This window comes from Phymastichus coffea, unplaced genomic scaffold (assembly GCF_024137745.1).
Source record: "Phymastichus coffea isolate CEN01 unplaced genomic scaffold, Cenicafe_Pcof_1.1 PCOF00011, whole genome shotgun sequence".
Lineage (NCBI taxonomy): Eukaryota > Metazoa > Arthropoda > Insecta > Hymenoptera > Eulophidae > Phymastichus > Phymastichus coffea.
The window spans coordinates 2,100,370-2,115,971 of NW_026706822.1; the positions used below are offsets into that span (position 1 = coordinate 2,100,370).

General features: G+C 38.0%; 1 protein-coding gene across 1 annotated transcript in view; it reads right to left on the reverse strand.

Annotated features, from left to right (window-relative positions):
* The window catches only part of LOC131672130 (protein ERGIC-53), a 558,437-nt gene that overhangs the window by 324,969 nt on the left and 217,866 nt on the right, over positions 1-15,602 (reverse strand). The window contains exons 4-5 of the mRNA XM_058949141.1: positions 7,440-7,539; positions 7,252-7,363 (exon numbers count right to left, since the gene is read on the reverse strand). Of these exons, the coding sequence (XP_058805124.1) occupies positions 7,252-7,363; positions 7,440-7,539 (212 nt within the window). The remainder of the gene's footprint in view (positions 1-7,251; positions 7,364-7,439; positions 7,540-15,602) is intronic.

Genomic DNA, 15,602 nt, shown 5'->3' on the forward strand with positions numbered 1-15,602 from the left:
TGTAATTATATAAAATTAAATTGAAGTAACATCGAAACGAAATATTTATTGTTCAAAATTATTATTGCAAAAAATCATACTGTAAACTTATGAAAGATGATACAACTTAACAAAACATAACTTCTTTTACGTTTCAAATTTTTACGATTCAAATTGGAAAATCGTTAAAAGTAGATTAATTATGAAATTTGAGTAATTTTTCAAACTTTGTCTTCTCTTCAATTTTAAGGTTTCGATTGAAATGACTTGATCGTAATAATTACCATACTGCAGGAAGACTTTATGCTGAACGCTTTCCTCATCGATGACATTTAAATCATACAGCAATAAGTCGCTTAACTCACAGAACTCGTAGTGAACACGTGGTTCGGCAACGCCGAAGTCACGTATTTAACGAAAATGATGTATATGTTTTTGTTGTTCTTGCAATTATTCATCTTAATCCTCACACCAACAGTTGCTGAATTGAAAGAGACCAAGAAGAGCATTTTTGAGAATTCTTAGAATCTTTAACTACCATGCTTATCATATTACTTTGGTTCAAGAGTTACAAGCTGCACATTTTCAATAACGAATTATGTTATACCAATGGGCCTCACACATAATACAGAATAATTCAAATTTTTTAACTTTGTTCTTTTTTATGATCAAACTAAATTTCAAAGTAACATAGAAATTAATAAGCATAACTACCACTACTGGTCGAATGAGACTCTTCATCGGCATAAAACTGTATGTCATCATGACCTCCAAGGTTAAAGATAAGGTCATGGGAATGTGGCCCCGTCGAAGTTGAGCAACTTTTGTCTAAAATATTTTTCGCTTAAAATTACCCTTACCCGGTTATTTGGGCGGAAAAATTAAGAAAAAAAATAAATTGACCTTCACATGACCTTGGGTGGTTAATCGGACCCCGCATATGTTACATCATTTGAACGTAGAATTTCCCGCTCTTTCTGAATCCGGGGTCAAAAATAGGGGTTCCCATTTAAGAAAACAAAGTTGACCTTCAAATCACCTTGTACATGATCTCCAAGGTCAAAGGTAAGGTCATGAAAATTTGACCCCCTCGAAATTGAGCAACTTTTGTCTAAAAAATATTTCGTTATCTCTCATAGTTTCCGAGAAAACCTACTGGTCCACTTAAAATGGCCCACCCTGTATAGAGAGGGAGAAAATTGTTATCGCTACTTATGAAATTTCACAGAAATATTATATTTTGAGTAAAACATATTGTTGAACAGTCGCAATCCTTTTTATGAACGTTAAAGTGATTGAAAATACTTTACTACTGAGAAATATAATTCCGAAAAGAATATTTAATATGCAAAATCCAAATATTAAATTAATCAGCGAATAAAGGTTTTTTGGGTTCAAGGTCATTTGAAGGTCAAAGTCATTTTCGAATAGGAATCTATAATTTTGACCCCGGATTCGGAAAGAGCGAGAAATTCTACGTTCAGATAAGGTATTATGTGTGAGATGCGGTTACCCCCCCCCCCCCCCCCAACGTAAGGTCATGTAGGGGTTAAATTTATTATTTTCTTCATCTATGCACAGAGATGATCGGGCAAGAGTAAAATTAATTGTAATAACCCAATAACTGGATGGTAATATCTCGCTGCAGCACGATATCGGTTTTGACCGTCAAAATTACCCAGAAAGGCTTCGGTACCCAAACGACGTGAGAACCCGAATCATTGAACGAAGAGAGAGACATCGACCACGAATACGCAGAAATCGTCGTCGCATTAGAGACAGAACAACAATGATCCACGAATTCTTGTTGTTTTGGCAATGGTTGATTTGGATCATCATATCTCTTTGCGTGAAATTCAGAGACGTACTGGAATCCCAAGAACAACAGCCGGTAGAATTTTGCGGCTTCATAGATTTCATCCGTATCACATAACTTTGACTCAAGTTTTGATGCCAGATGATCTCCACCGCAGACTCGAATTCTGTAATTGGACACAAGCAAGGATTCATGAAGATCCTAAATTTTTCAGATACGTAATGTTTTCGGACGAAGCTACATTTCATAGTAATGGACAACTCAATCGCCATAATAATCATTATTGGTCTATCCAGAACCCTCATTGGGTACGTCATGTTGATAATCAGCATAGATGGAGCCTCGTAGTTTGGTCCGGTATAATAAATGGTTATCTGATAGGACCTTATTTTTTCGATGGGAATGTCAACGGAGCAGCATATCTTAATTTCCTGCAGAATGAATTACCAGAATTATTGGAAGATGTGGACTTGGAAACAAGACGACGATTATGGCTTCAACAGGACGGTGCACCGGGTCGTCGCTCACTAATAGTTCGTCACTTCTTGAACCAACGATACCGAAGACGATGGATAGGCATTGGTAGTGACATTACTGAGTGGTGTCCAAGATCACCAGATCTAATAAGTCCAGATTTCTTTTTATGAAGCTATTTGAAAAGTGTTGTTTATGCACAGCAACCAACAACACGGCAAGATATGATGCAACGCATTATACAAGCTTGTAGAGCTATTCCGCGTCACGTTTTATTGTCCACAGTTGAAAACTTCGAACGTAGAATTCAACACTGCATAAATTTGAACAACAGTAATTTTGAACATTTTATAAAATAAATGTTTGTGTACCTACATTGCGAAAACTCGGTCAATTCCATGGGTCTGCTTCATAAGCACTTTCTATTTTATCATTACTTCATTTCATACAAGAATTTAAGGTAAAAGTTCAATATCTATTTATTCCATCAAATTTGTTAATCATCATCAGCGCACGGCACCATTCGATCTGCAAAAATTGAATAATTTTTTGATATACTAGTAAACGTATTCTATCCGAAAAACGATAATATCTGTGATGAGTAACGACGCATACGAGTTTTCACCGTGTCTACGCCCTGTATATCAATGACATGCTTCATCGAATCAATTTTCTTCTTGGACATCTTGGAAAGGTTAACTTTCAATAGTTGGCCACTCATGTTGTTGTAGCTATAGTTTAGCGGGCCCGCAACTTCAGCTTTCACTCGTATCATTCATTTAAAAGGGAATCATCGCACGGGCTTCTATTTTCTGTGCAAACGCATGCTAATCACACCCTTTGTCAACTCGTCAGCTCACGGTACTCGACCAGGTTTTCTTCTAAAAATTAAGATAAAATTCACGCCTAGGAGACCGAGTCATCCTGCAGCACGTTTATGCAGGCCTAAGCCACGATCGCATGCTCTACATAGTCTGTTGCTATTGTCAGCCTTAGTATTCCGCTTATCTTTCCTGGGGTCCCTGAGAAACTCTGAACTGTAATCTCTAATCCAATGACTTTCTTTCGATTCTTGTTCGTATTCCTATGATGTACTAATCATGCACTTGTCTATCATACTAGTCACTTGCGTGTTAGTGTCAGGCATCGCATTCTATGGGTATTCGCAATCCTTACAATAACTAACGGTAGATTTTTCACAATGTAGACAAGCATAGTATCAATAAAAGCGTGGGTCATCAAGGCATTCAGTCATGCCATACATGACTTCTGGTCGGCCCAAAACCTAAGGTGTTTAAAAATACGAGTAATTGTTATGGTTGTGATAAACTTTACACACCCTTGTCCGTCACCGAACACCACCATCACTACATCCACTTCGCCTAATTCCTTTCACATGGTATCTAACTATTCATCAACCGTAATAAATCGGAGCTGTCAACTCACCATAAAGTACTGCTCTAGAAAGCTGTACTCAAGCTAATCTGGATCTATAGCACTCAATTATGCGATGTTGCTTCTAACTCAAATATTGAAATTTTAGAAAGATTTCAATCGAATGTCCGACGTAATATGATATGGGCTCTAGGTTCGCCACGAATAAAATTATCCGAAATGATTTCCAGGTTCTAACAATAAAATAAAAAAATTTTTTTTTATTTACTCCACGTTTATTTACAATCTATCTATAAAAATGAGACAATAAGTAAATGTTCACTATTATGAAAATTCACAAAGTATAAAATATAATACTCCAGTGAGTATTGTGTTTATTTTTAACTTATATGAGTTTTATATATTAATAATTTTGGTTTTATTTTATATTAATCAGTTTATATTTCTTCAATCTGGTAATAGTGATCATTATCGTAAGAAGTTTGCTAATAAGATTTGAATATTTGAATTTGAATCGGCACCCTATACTTAAATGTTATAAGATTGTTTTACTTATCGTTTTGTAAAGCAGTATTTTATTTTCTATTGTAAGTTCTGATACTTTTCCAATAAGCCAGTACATTTTTTCCATTGTTATCACAGTTGCTTAAGTTTTCCAAATATTAGATCTTTCCATCTAAGCTTCTGGTCTAAGTGAATTCCCAAGTATTTCACATGACTGTTTCGTGGTACGTATCTGACGTACAATTAAATAGCTGGACAGGTATTTTTATACGTGTAAAAGTTGTATGTGTTGATTTACTTTAATTTACTTTAATTCTCCATGAGTTTAGCCAGCATTGTAGATAATTATTGATATAATTTTATATCATTTTCACTGCTATTTTCACTTCCAAGTGTAATGTGACAATGGCTTTGTCGTCTACATATGTTGCTGTCATGATGTTTGGAGATTTTGGCAGATCAGCGATAAATAACAAGTATAATGTTGATTCTACTACGTTACCTAGCGGTAATCCTGCTTTTATCATCTGTCTTTTTGATGGTTTTTATTTATTTTGACTTGAAATACTTTGTAGATACGTTTTAATTTATGATAATATTTTGTAGATATGGTTTAAGTAATTCATAGTGTTTTTCTGGGACATATTTTTTTAATTTATGTAGAAGACCTTTATGCTATACTTTATTAAAAGCCTGTACGACGTCAAGGAATATGTAGGTGCAATATTGCTTTTTTTTCTATAGATTTTCTTGCTGATACTATTCCTATCTATCTACTGTTCTATCATGGAGTAGTTGCATCTGGAACGAAATTGATGGTCTGGGATAAATTTTCTATTTATTATTATTGGGTTAATTCTAGCTAAAATTTCTTTTCAACAATTTTTGATAATACCGACGAAAGGCTAATTGGTTTATATGATGTCACTAGTTCATTTACTTTGCCAGGTTTAGAAATTAAAATAATTTCTACCATTTTCCATTTAATAGGAAAATAACACAGACGAAGACATGCATTGAAAATCATTGTTAAATATCTTACTGCTATAGTAAGTAGCTTTTTAATAATTTTTCCTGTAATATTATCAAAACCGGGTGCACTTTTGTTCTTCATATTTTTGATAATGGATAATACTTCCTTTATTTTCATTGCTGCAATTGGTGTACTGTCTTTGACGTTCAGATCTTCTACTTAGGATTTTCTTCTTGTTCGATGATTATTCTTTGATGAGGTTTGAATACTGTGTATAAATGATTGCCAAACGTATCAATTTTTTCCTCTTCTGATCAGCCAATTCACCACAAGATTTTCTGATTAGTGAAATAAATGATGTTGGTCTGTTAAGTCTATTGCTAGCTTTCCATAATGAGTAATCTGTTGCTTCTGTTGGACTCAGTTCTCTGAGTTTCTTTTGCGTTTGAGAGTTTTTTTTTTTGATACAATAATTTCTTTAATTTTCTGACTGTTTTATTTAGTTTTGTTATATCTTGGTTCAACCTTATTATATGGTATCTTTATCTTAATAGTTTTTTTTGTTTAAATTTTACAGCTATTGTATTTGAAGTGAATTGTTGAGATTCTTTTAATACTTATAATACTGGAGCTTTTATCTAGAGTTACAGATAAGAGTAGGTTAAACAGTTTAATACCATTTTATATTTCAGTATCTGACTTTTAAGGTATAATTGTTTTTGTTAATTGTATTCACTAGTGTCATGCGAACTAATAATAAAAGAATATAGTTATCTCCTGTAGCTATAAGAACATATGTCATACACGTGTATTCGTTGCACACGCGGGCCGACTGAAGTAGAAGACATAAGATAGGCCGAAACAAACAAACTGTACGCGGTAAATACATGATAGACCAGAAATGAAATAGAACATAGACAGCTGCAAACCTAAATAAACAATTAAGCTATACGAATCTCTCGGTTCCCAGGATATACTTGTTCCTGAAGGAAGTGGTAGTGACTTATCTTAAGTTTGTGAGCCCCCGAGAGGGACAAGCGCAGGCAGTCTTGTACACGATCTCGCCTTGTAAAGACATCTCTCTGGAGCTCTGTCACTTTATAATAAAAAGTATTATTATATAACTGCCGACTTCGACGCCTAGATTCCTGCAAGTACCCACACGCGCCTTATAACTCGACCATCGCTACTGCAGCGTGTAAAACTTGCCGTGACAATCATCAAAATTGGATGACACTAGATTTTATAATGGTTTAATGTTCTCTACAGTATAAACGAAGATCGGAGTGGATTTGCTTTTCAACTTATTTGCTTATTTTATTCTTCTGTATTATGATTTTCTTTAATTTCTTTATTTTTTTTGTAGTTATTCACACTTATTGATTATGTTACTTAGCCAGTAGTCTGATTATTGGGCTTGTCGGTTTTTGTTTTGAGTTTGTTTTTCTGGACCGTTTCTTTGTCTTTTGCCGCCTATGATTTTCTAGTTTTTGTTGTTTTTATTAGGAGTGGTTTTGTCATCTCCTGACTAAGTGGCCATTTCGAAAATTGTTTCTTTTGAGTTTATTAAATTAAATTTTGAATTTAATTATTTCTTCGCTGATTGGCTAATACTTTTTGGCTTTTTGGCTAGAGCGCAGTGTTGATGTGACTGCACACCTCAGTAACCAAATGTTAACTGAAAAAAAAAAATTAAAAACTTGTATATAAAATACAATACTAGACTTCGTAACCGATCTGTAATAAACTTTTCAGCGAACTACTCAAGATATCTATTACTAATACAAAGCTCAAGAAACTAAAAGTTATAAATGCAGAAATTTGGTACACATATCATATGTCAATAACCTTTACTTATACTCTCAATATGTTTGACAAATTCTAAATAAACTTGAATAAAAAAAATATTTAAAAAAAAATTTATTTGCAAGTCTAATTTGTGATGAAATTAAGTTAAATGGAACATCATGAATCATATATTTATTACAGAAGCAGATAATTTTTAGTAATGAGTAAATTTATGCCGAATCATGTTACTGACAATTTATTGTAGAATTTATATCAATAATTATCCAAAGTATTTTATATAAAAATACATTCAATGTCTTACCGGTAGCTGCTGACAAACCAAAGTAACCATTTTTCGGTAAGGTAATATTGTCTACGCGAAAGCATACCTCATAGTCCTCCTCGCTATTTGTCATTCCACCATGAAACAGTAACTGTAAGTATCAGAACGGTTTAGTTAAGTTTGATATTTAGAATTCAATATAAATTAATTTCAAATTTTTAACTGACCGTTAATGAGTTTTCATAGTATTCTATTTTGGCTTTGGTCGGAAATAGTTTATTTCGAAAATCTCTCAAACAACCTGCTAGGATCTGTGAACCGCCATCACTGAAACAGTGGAAATAGAGTTTATGAATACATGTACATCCACTTATACACACATACGCGCATACACATACATATGTATACTCGAGGATTCTGTTAGCTGCGCTTTCTAACCACCCTATGGTAAATTTCATAGAGTTAGATAATAACAAGGGTCGTTCAACAAGTCCATGACTTTAAATAAAAAAACACTAATTATTTAGATAATTACAATTTATTTTTAAATATTGTCCTTTTTTAACTTTATACATTTATGATAGCGATTCTCAAGCTTTTTTATGACCTCTTTTTATGATCTAAAAGTAATTTTTATCAAACTCCTAAAAATGCTCATTTTTCGCAGCAATTAGCTCATCGTTGGATGAAAATCTTTTATCCGCAAGCCAAATTTTCATAATAGGAAACAAAAAATAATCGGAAGGGTCAAATCTGGAGAATAAGGTGGATGAGAAAGTATTTCGTAGCTTAAATCAAATAATTTGGCAGTAATGGAACTCATGTGAACTGATGCATTGTTGCGGTGGAGAAGAACTTTTTTTCGCTAGATGGGGCTGCTTGTTCTTCAGTATGGCATCAAATCGGACTAATAATGAGATATAATATTCTCCTGTAATAGTTCTCAACTATTGAAGGTATTCAATTTATATTATAACACTTGAAACTTAAGAAATTGTAGCCATGACTTTTCCAAATGATCGTACCATCTTTGCTTTTTTCGGCGTAGATTCACCTGGCCTGGTCCACATTTTCGACTGATTTTTCGTTTCTGGTAATAATAATGCATCTGTGTTTGATTAATAGTAATATAGCGTCGCAAAAACTCCTTTGGATTACGTTGAAACTTGCACAAACATTGCTCAGATGCAACCACATGAACTCGCTTGTTATCAGCTGTGAGCAAGCGCGGCACCCATCTTGCAGACAACTTTTTCATGTCCAAACATCCTTGGAGTCAGTATCTAGCTCTTGGTGGGTGCAGATGTATTAGCGGTAAACTCCTTACAAAGGGAAATGTAGGCAATTCGTTTGATCTACTATTCCAATTAGAATGAGAATAAACAAATTTTAATTAAAGTACATAAAATTAAGAGATAGTGATAGCCGTTTGATTTAAATAAATATCTGGCTGGGCCAAACGGAAAATGCCCAAACTATTAATACAAATTGCGAAAATTTAATAGATAACAAAAATCAATATAACGAGGCTTGGACTGAATTAAAAAAACGGAAAAGAAAAGGAAATAGTCCAGAAATAACACTTCAAAGTAAAAATAAGAAAACAACATTAAAAGACTACTGGCTAGGCAAGCCAGTATAAATAAAAAACTCATTTGGATAGTTATAAGATGCACCAGAATCTAATGAACCGTCAAGCCAAGACAAACCATCCAAATCGCTTCCAATATTCGTGACAGGAATAGAAAACATAAGACCGTTAAAAAAAGAACTTGATCGTATAGCAAAAGAGATTTAAAATCCCGAACAACAATAAAGTTAGAATACAACCAGTGTCATCTCAATATTACAACTCAATAATAAAAATACTATAAAAGAAAAATGCTGAATTTTATACCTATCAAAGAAAACAGGACAGAAATTACAGAGTAGTGCTAAAAAATATCCATTCTTCCGTCGATACGAAGGAACTAAAAATAGAAGTAGAAAGCTATAACTATAAAGTAAAAAACTTTACCAATATTAGACAGACCTAAACAAAAATACCAGTATCACTCTTTTTCATTGAAATAGCAACTCAAGATAACAACAAACAGATTTATGATATAGTTAGACTCCAAAACACAGTGGTAAAATTTAAACCACCAAGAAAAAAGAGGGAAGTCTCCCAGTGTACCAGATACCAGGGATTTTATCACACTAAAAATTATTGCAAAAAAAATCCGCTTGTATCAAATGCGCAAAAAGCCACATAACAGTGGACTTTACAATAAAAGAAAAGATAAAAAATGTCAAATGTGCAAACTGTGAAGGAGATCATCCAGCCAGCTACAAAGAATGTAATGTTCGAAGATAATTAGTACAAAAACTATTCCCTCCAATAAGAGAAAAGACGTTAAACTCAATTAACAATCAACAAGAAGATAATAGTAGCATGAACATTAAAAACACAAAAATTTCTTACCCGCAAGCTGTTAGCGGAGATGGTTCCAAGCAAGAGCAGAGTCCCGAAAAGTTAGATTTAAATAAACAAACTTTGGTTGTGATAAACAAAATGGAAGAAATGATGACTAAGATGATGATGAAAATGGAAATATTGTTAAACCTAATAACCACACTACTAAACAAATCTAGCTTAATGGAGTTTAATCTTTTAATAGCTATTTAGAACGCTAACGGATTAGCCCAGAGGATTAACGAATTAAAATTCTTTCTTAATGACTACAATATAGATATAATGCTAATCTCTGAAATTCATTATACAAATAAAAATTACATATGTATTTCAAACTACAATATATATTTTACAAATTATCCTGAAGGTAAAGCGTACGGAGGTGCAACGATAGTAATAAAAAACTTAATAAAACACGAAGAATGGGAAAGTTATAAAGAAGTTTTTCTACAAGCTACCAGTATCACAGTTGAAGATAGTAACGGCAAAATCACGATTTCTACCATTTACTGTCCTCCTAGGTATACAATTAAATAAGAAAAATACACTGAATTTTTCACAAAGTTGGGGCAACGTTTCATAGCAAGTGGTGACTACAATGTCAAACATCCTAGGTGTGGATCGAGATCTATAATTCCAAGCCCAAAAGATCGGCACCTATACGAAGCAATCCAACATGAAAATCTTATCCCATTAACAACCGGAGAACCAACCTACCGACCAACTGATACAAGAAAACTACCAGATCTTATTGACTTCGCAGTAATGAAAGGTATTACAAAAGAAAAATTCACTACTAAATCCTGCTTAGATTTGACATCCGATCACTCCCTAGTTCTAATTCACTTTTAAGAAGACCTTATGAAAACACAATATAATAATAAGCTCTACGAGAACTCAAAACAGACTGGCAAAAATATAAAGACTATATAAACGATATTATCGGTTGTAATATATCACTTAAAACAATTGAAGAATTGAAAACAGCATAGAAAAATTCAACATACTTTTACATGAGGCAGCTGCAGAAGCTACTCCATCACAAAAACAGGGCCAAGTAACTAGCACAATACCTCATCATATCGCCGAAAAAATAAACGAAAAAAGGAAACTAAGGAAAATTTTGTAATACGTGAGATCTTGAAGGGATAAAGCCAAACTGAATAAAGCTATCAAAAATTTAAAAGAATCGTTGAAAACAGAAAGAAATGAGGGGATTCAAAACTATCTAAAAAGCTTATCACCAACAGAAGTCACAAATTATTCCTTATGGAAAGCAACACAAAAAATTAAAAAACCAAAAAATTTTTTAACACCAATAAGACTACCTGATGGAAAATGGACAAGAACGAAATAGGAAAAGGCTATTTTGCTCAACATTTTTTTAAAATTTTTAAACCAAACCAAAAACAAATCTCAAAGGAAGGGGAGGAAGAACTACTAGTGGATAAGTATTGTAAAATGCAAGATGAAACTACATAAATTAGTAACGTTAGAGCAAGAGAAGTACAAAAAATAATAAAATATCTTAAAAATCGAAAAGCTCCTGGTTATGATTAGCCAGCATCGAGTTACACATACAAAATAGAAAAAAACTAATAATTTTGATGATTTAATAACTTAATTATACATATTTCATTAAAACGATAAATAAAATTTAACATTGAAAGCAAATACTTGCAACATTTTAAATTTGAATCGATTTCGGTAACATAATAATTATTAAAATTAGATTTATCATTCAATATGACTTATAACAAACTACTGCTTGTATGGCATCATAAGTTAATATACGCATTATATTCGCTCAAACCACAATATAATTAGAAGCGTAATCTCTTCGAATATTATTGTTTATGTGCGTTTTCGTTGATGACAAACGTTGACTTACTCTACTAGATCTCTTATGTCGCTTACTAATAATCATGAAGATAATGATTTGTTGCGTCTTTCTTTGTTCGATGTGATTTCCGTCTTTATCAAATTTTTCGCCGAATATCGTCAAGGAGGTTTTAGACACGTCTTATACTATAAGATATATTTATTATATTTTCATGTTACAATTGTTTTTTTAGGTGATACGCACTGTAACGGGGTTGCTTACCGTTTAATTATTTTTATTCGGGCGATCGCGTAAATACGCTCGTAATCACCTATATCAAATAAAGTCGGAGAGCAAGAGGGAACGGATGTCAGTCAACCAACAAATCTACGAATCTACAGGAGTGGAATCAATACGGAATAACCACGTCGAAAGTACTTGTTAATATCACGAACGAAAACTCTTTATTGTCCTCTCATAATACAACGCTAGCATTGGCCCGCGTGTTTATGTTTATGGTAGCGCTCGCACGACGACAACATGCAGTGTCGGATCGCTCGCCGCTCTTTGTTGGCAGAGCTATTACATGCACGCTTCGCATCGAATACGAAAGATCAATTAACATGCATGCAATCGCGGTCGCGAGATTAAGCTGGCCAGCTTACCTTTATTTTGCAGACGCACGAAGACGAAGGGAACAATTCGCACTGCGGGAAAGTCTGATTGTTCTTTTTGTCGCGGATCGCGAATTCGCGCGCACGTGGTTTCGCCCTCGATGGCGAGACCTCACACACACACACTTGATGCCGTAGGTAACGATGCTGCTTGTTCAGCTGGCTCAGGTCTGCACGCCGTGTAGCTCGGTGACAATTATCCTGGACTCTGGTACACGTATCGGCAATTGGTTCGCAAACCTCGACTTTTCTGGCTTCCGCACCGATAGCTGGTTCTCCACTGGTTCATTTTCAATCGCGCGCGTTCCGTCTGCTCGCGTGCCGAATTCCCTTATGATCCTTTCCTCGAATGTCGAAGGTGGGCGCCTGTTCGGCTGCCCAGGACCTTCATTGCCAGGATTGAAGGTGGGGTCCTTTGCGTCAGTCTCCCAGGTCCTTCGTTCGCAGGGCCTCATGCGTCAATGGTTGGTATTCTCGGCGGTCTACCTCTCCTCCTTTTCCCAACGATAGGAGGGGGAATCCGCGGATTCTGTCGATGCGGTGTAGTGTGTGTGGTTAGTATATTCATGCGAAGTCTCCCTCGTGAACGATTCACCGCATTAGCCGAGGGGGTGGTTATCAGGATCTTGACGAAGGGATCGGAAGGGACGTAACGAGGTGGGCTCGAAGTTGTCGCGTTGTCATTCCGGATTGTGTCACCTGTAATATCGGCGCATCCGTTTCCGCGTATCGTCGCATCGCTCGCATTAGGCGGGACGCTCGTCGCCTTAGTTCCCTCGGTGGTAGAGATTTCGTCGTCATCTTGTCGTCGGGTTCCGTCGTGGATAATCAACAAACCAAGGTATGTGGCCTCAAGCTTGCAGAAGACACTCTTCTCTAGATTAATCGAAAGGCCAGCCCTACACAACCTGTCCAACACGGTTTTAAGACGTTGTGGGTAATCTCCGAATTTGGACGATACTACGATGATATCGTCCAAACGGGCGAAGGCGAAACCGCGAAGCTTGGGTCCGATCCCGCTATCTATCAATCGTTGGAAGGTGGCGTCGGCGTACGAGGGACCGAATGGTATTTGTGCGAACCGGAGGTGTCCCAGTCCGGGCACAGTAAAGGCAGTGATATGTTGAGATTCAGTATTGAATGGTATCGTATCACCGACCCGAATCTCATGTTCGATGCCTGTTGCACGTCCCAGTCCCACGGGGGCCTGCGATAAAGCCTCGCCAATGGTCCTCTGCAATATCGCCCGTTGAGAGGCTGTTACCTCGGCTAGTCCGATAGTAGCTAATCTCGGACCAGCCTCCAAACTAGCTACTTCTAGTTTCATCCTGGTTTGTGATTTCTTGAGCAGTAACGTATCGTCGTCCGGATCGAGTACTGCTCTAAATAACCTAATAAAGTTCACTCCTAGGATACATTCATCGACGAGGGTAGGGAGGATAGCTACTCTCGTCGGCATTGTCATCTCCCCCACGGTAAACGGCAACATGGCGTGACCAACGATCGTTAACTTACGACCATCGGGTAGCCCTGCCGTACCCGCGTGGGTGGTGTCCAATCTGATGCCTAGCATAGACGCTATCTGCAGAGCATTGCTACCCATGGCTGTGGTGGAAGCTCCCGGATCATAGAGGGCCCGTATCTGGAAGTCTCCTATTTTCACCGGCAGCCACCAACGCGTCTCCTGTTCCGGGGAATATCGGAAAACAGTTTCGACGGCTCCACAGCTTTGCTTCTTGTACACCATAGCGCTAGCCACTGTGCTCTCGCGTGGTAGAGTGACGTCACTTGTCGTCCGAACCGAGGTGGTTCGGACGATCGGAGTTTCCATGGGATTACGTTTCGACGGTTTATCTGCCGCTACCCGTGCCCCCGAGAACGTGTGCGATCCATTCGCTACCACCTCGGCCGATCCAGGGTCTTGGGCTTTACTAACGTCATTACCCATCCTCTTCGCGTTCACTCTACCGCCATGTTCATCATTGGCGTCACCAGGGGAGTTCTCGCTCTCGTCGCTCAACACGCTCGCTACTAACGGTGCGGGCTGTGCTGACGAAGGCCGCGAGATCTTGTTAACGGGGTTTGGGTTAAGGAATGAAGGGGTGGGGTCAACCCTACCTAACCACTCCTTTCCTCGTTTCCCTTATTGCATTGGGGACAGTACTTCCTGCTGTACCCCAGTAAACCACACTCGATGCATTTGAGTGGCTTAGAGAAATCCCTCTCTCTTCTTCGAGGAGATTCCGGCTTCTTAACTCGGTCCTCGGAGGTCAGGTTTTTGCAGGCGTGATTATTCTTTATCCCCTCCACTATCTCCTTGAGAGATAGCAGCACTTGACTCAGTACATCGGAGGGTGGAGCCTCCTTTTTGGCCATTAACTGCCTCCAGGCTCGGACTAGGTGCCGCCCCCAAGGGCGTCGGCGTGTAGACAGCCTGGTGCGTCACCTTCTCGAGGACCTTCTCCATACGGTCTATCCTGTCGGTGACCTCCGGTTTGTCACTGGACATGGCTGCCACCTTGCCCTTACGACCCTTGCTTGCATCGGTGCAAGGGTGGTACGCTAACTCCGGGTACAGAGTTGACTGAGAGTCTGGTACCACCCGTTCTATCCTTCGCTGATATAAGCTATTCTGGGCCGCCGTTGCCAGCGCGTTCAGAGTCCGTATGGAGTTTACATCGGACCTCCGTACTTGACCTTGAATGTCCGGGAGAAGGTTGGCGTGTAGCAGGTCCAATTGGCTATCAGGCGTCATCTTAGGGTTCAGCCGCTTCATCAGGCCCATCATGTTAGCGACGTAGACGTTCACTGGTTCGTCTGGGCCCTGATATCGGCTCTAAACCTCCTTCATTAGACGCTGTTGCTGCTGCACGCTGGTCCCGAACCACTCTCTCGCGTCCATCTCGAAATCTGCGTAGGAGAGCCATTCCTCCCTCATCGCCTCGTACCAGGTGAGGGCAGGACCGGCGAGTAGCTCGGATACGGCTAGGAGCATCTCGTCTTCCGTGAGTCCTGCGCTACTCCTCCAGTTGTCTAGTCTAGAGAGGAAGATGTCGATGCTTGCATTACCCTCTCCTGAAAACCTGTGTTTCCATCCTCGGACAATGCGACCAACGTCTCTTGTTGTCGACCGAGGGTTTGATGTCTGCTGGGATGACCACGTGCTCGGTGGATGGTTATACACTTCAGCATTAACTCCACTGAGTTGATGCTGTCCACCCTCTCCGAAAGGGAGCGTCCGGCGGGGGGTCCTGCCGGTGGCCCCCGTGGGCATCTGTCCGGTTCCAACTGGAGTGCTCTGGGGTAGCCTGGTGTCATAATGGTACGTGAAGGTGTCCTGGAATGCTACGCTCCTACACGTGTTCTCCTGTCGCCGTGTTTCGTGGGAACCATTCGCATTGTCTTGCCGTATATTTCTATTTTCGACGTTTTCTAATGC